This window comes from Cydia fagiglandana, chromosome 7, assembly GCF_963556715.1.
Source record: "Cydia fagiglandana chromosome 7, ilCydFagi1.1, whole genome shotgun sequence".
NCBI lineage: Eukaryota > Metazoa > Arthropoda > Insecta > Lepidoptera > Tortricidae > Cydia > Cydia fagiglandana.
The window spans coordinates 19533409-19536046 of NC_085938.1; the positions used below are offsets into that span (position 1 = coordinate 19533409).

Below are 2638 nucleotides of genomic sequence, written 5' to 3' on the forward strand. Positions count from 1 at the left end.
TCTTGATGCGACTGGCAAATCATATTACTTTTTGGCAACCGGGTTTTTTAACCTAATTAGACCCCGCTGAATCCGAATTTGCCGGTTGCTCGATCGAAATCTTGACCGGAAGTGAGATATTTGACATTAAAGGTCCGTTTTTTTCGTTTTTCGTAAATAACTCTTAAACGGTGGTGCATAGTAAAAAATGTTCTATTACATAAGTAATATGCATAAAATTGCCTACAAGAAAGATTCAGTACAATTTTTCGCTAGGATCAATATTAAAAGAGATTTTAACGCGGGAAATTTAATTATAATCACTTCTAAGGTCCCGTTTTTTAGGTTTTCGTAAATAACTCATAAACGGTGGCCAGTATCAAAAAATGTTGTTAGACGTTAATAATCTATACAAAATTTTGAACAAAAAAGATTCAATACACTTTTTGCAGGGATCAATATTTCAAGAGATAATAAAGAGGGAAGGTTAATTATAATAAATTCTAAGGTTCCTTGTTTTTATTTTTTCGTTAATAATTTGAAAAGTATGACTCATAGCAAAAAAAATCTTATACATAAATAATAAACGTAAAATTTCCTACAAGAAACATGTAGAACACTTTTCGCTAGGATCAATATTTAAAAAGACAAAGCAGCGGGTAAGTTAATTATAATCAATTTTAAAGTCCCTTTTTTAGTTTTTTGTAAATAACTCGTAAACGGTGTCCCATAGCGAAATAGGTTTTTAAGAATAAATTATCTACATAAAATTTCCTCCAAAAAACATCTAGAACACTTTTCTCTAGGATCAATATTTCAAGCGATATTAAAGGAAGAAAGTTAATTACAATCAGTTCACAGGTCACTTTTTTTTAGTTTTTCGTAAATAACTCGTAAACGGTGGCCCGTTGCAAAACAATATTCTACATAAATATTAAACATAAAATTGTCCACAAAAAAGGTTCTGTACACTTTTTCGCTACGATCAATATTTAAAGAGGTATTAAAGGGGGTAAGTTAATTATAATCAATTTCCAGGTCCCTATTTTTACCCGCTGCTTTGTCTTTTTAAATATTGATCCTAGCGAAAAGTGTTCTGCATGTTTCTTGTAGGAAATTTTACGTTTATTATTTATGTATGTATAAGATTTTTTTTTTCAAATTCAAATTCAAATAATTTATTTCGGAATAATTTATGTCCATAGTTGTTAGTAACAAAATAAAATAACTTAGAGCTAGCGTTAGTACAATTAATTAATACACACATAACTATTATCACAGACAAAACACAATTATACATAACCTAGTGAGCAATGCAAACGGTTCCAGTGCTCCTGGAAGCGCCCCTGCCATCTCTCTGCAATGGTGTTCAGTATGCTGTTTGGGCTGCCACTCAACCTCTTCACTAAGGATGCCACTCTTTTGCGCAAAATAGCGGCGAAGCTGTCCGTGTGAGCATCAGTAAACATCTGCGATGCACTACAAAATCGCGGCAACCCCAACAGCATCCTAAAACCATTGTTGTACTGGGCTCTTAGGGCCCTGAGCGCCTTCTGCGTGTAGTTAACCCACAGGCTGCAGGTGTAAAAGGTCTGACAATATGCTTTAAAGAGCGTCACTTTAACATTCTTAGAACACCTTGCAAACCTGCGAGCTACCATATTGCATCTGACCGCCAGGGCCCTACGCTCCCGTTCTATGTCCAGGTCATCACTCATGGACTCAGAGACCCAGTGTCCGAGGTATTTAAAACGCGTGACTTGCTTCAAAGGAACGCCATTCAGCTTTACCTGTGGAACTGAGTATGTTTTGCTACCCGCCTTGAACACGAGCAGTTCGCTTTTTGTGACATTGTACCTCAGACCATGGGCCTCCGCGTACCTCTTACAAATGCGCAGCAGTTGGTTGAGGGCGCTGACAGATGGGGCCAGCAGTACCATGTCATCTGCGTAGCTGATGTTATTGACCATTTTTCCGTCAATTGAGCATCCGACCATGGCACTGCTGAGCTCATCCATCAGGCTGTTCACATACAGGTTAAAAAGACAGGGCGAGCTAAGCCCGCCCTGTCTTACTCCACACTCAAGCTTGTACATTTTTGGGAGCGAACCGGCCCATTTAACACAATTGCTCTGGTTTTCATACCAGTACCTAAGCACACTAATAAGCTCCCTAGGAACACTCGTTTCGGTCTCCAGTTTTGCCCACAATCTATCATATGACACAAGGTCGAAAGCCTTGGACAGGTCGAGGAAGCATGCGTACTCCTTTCATTATAGTATTGAACAGTATGCTTGAGACTCAATATTGCAGTTTCAGTGGATAAGCCTGCCCTAAAACCAAATTGAGCATCGTGCAGTTTGAGGTGCATCTTCAGTTGTTTTTCAAGCATACTGTCCAATACCTTACCAATAATAGTTCCTAAGGAGATAGGCCTATAGTTTCCGATGCTAGAGGCATCGCCACCCTTATTCTTCATAACCGGCACTACCACCGTTTTCATTAAATCACTAGGTAAGTATGAGTGACCTATACATAGAGAAAAGAACATGGCGAGTACCCTAGGAAAGTGTACACCAGCGCACTGGAGGTGTTCAATGCTCAGTGAGTCATGTCCTGGAGACTTTCCTCGAGTCATGTTCCTTATGACCTTTTCGAC

The 2638-nt window shown here is 38.7% G+C and overlaps 1 protein-coding gene across 1 annotated transcript; it reads right to left on the minus strand.

Moving 5' to 3' along the window:
* Positions 1-1271: 1271 nt before the first annotated feature.
* On the minus strand, positions 1272-2075 carry LOC134666253 (uncharacterized). Its single transcript, XM_063523405.1, has one exon. It carries the CDS (start codon positions 2073-2075, stop codon positions 1272-1274), a length of 804 nt encoding a protein of 267 aa, XP_063379475.1.
* Between the last annotated feature and the right edge of the window lie 563 nt (positions 2076-2638).

Bases quoted from the DNA above. Each gene is read 5' to 3' on its own strand.
- LOC134666253 (XM_063523405.1), bottom strand. From the start codon at position 2,075: ATGTACAAGCTTGAGTGTGGAGTAAGACAGGGCGGGCTTAGCTCGCCC.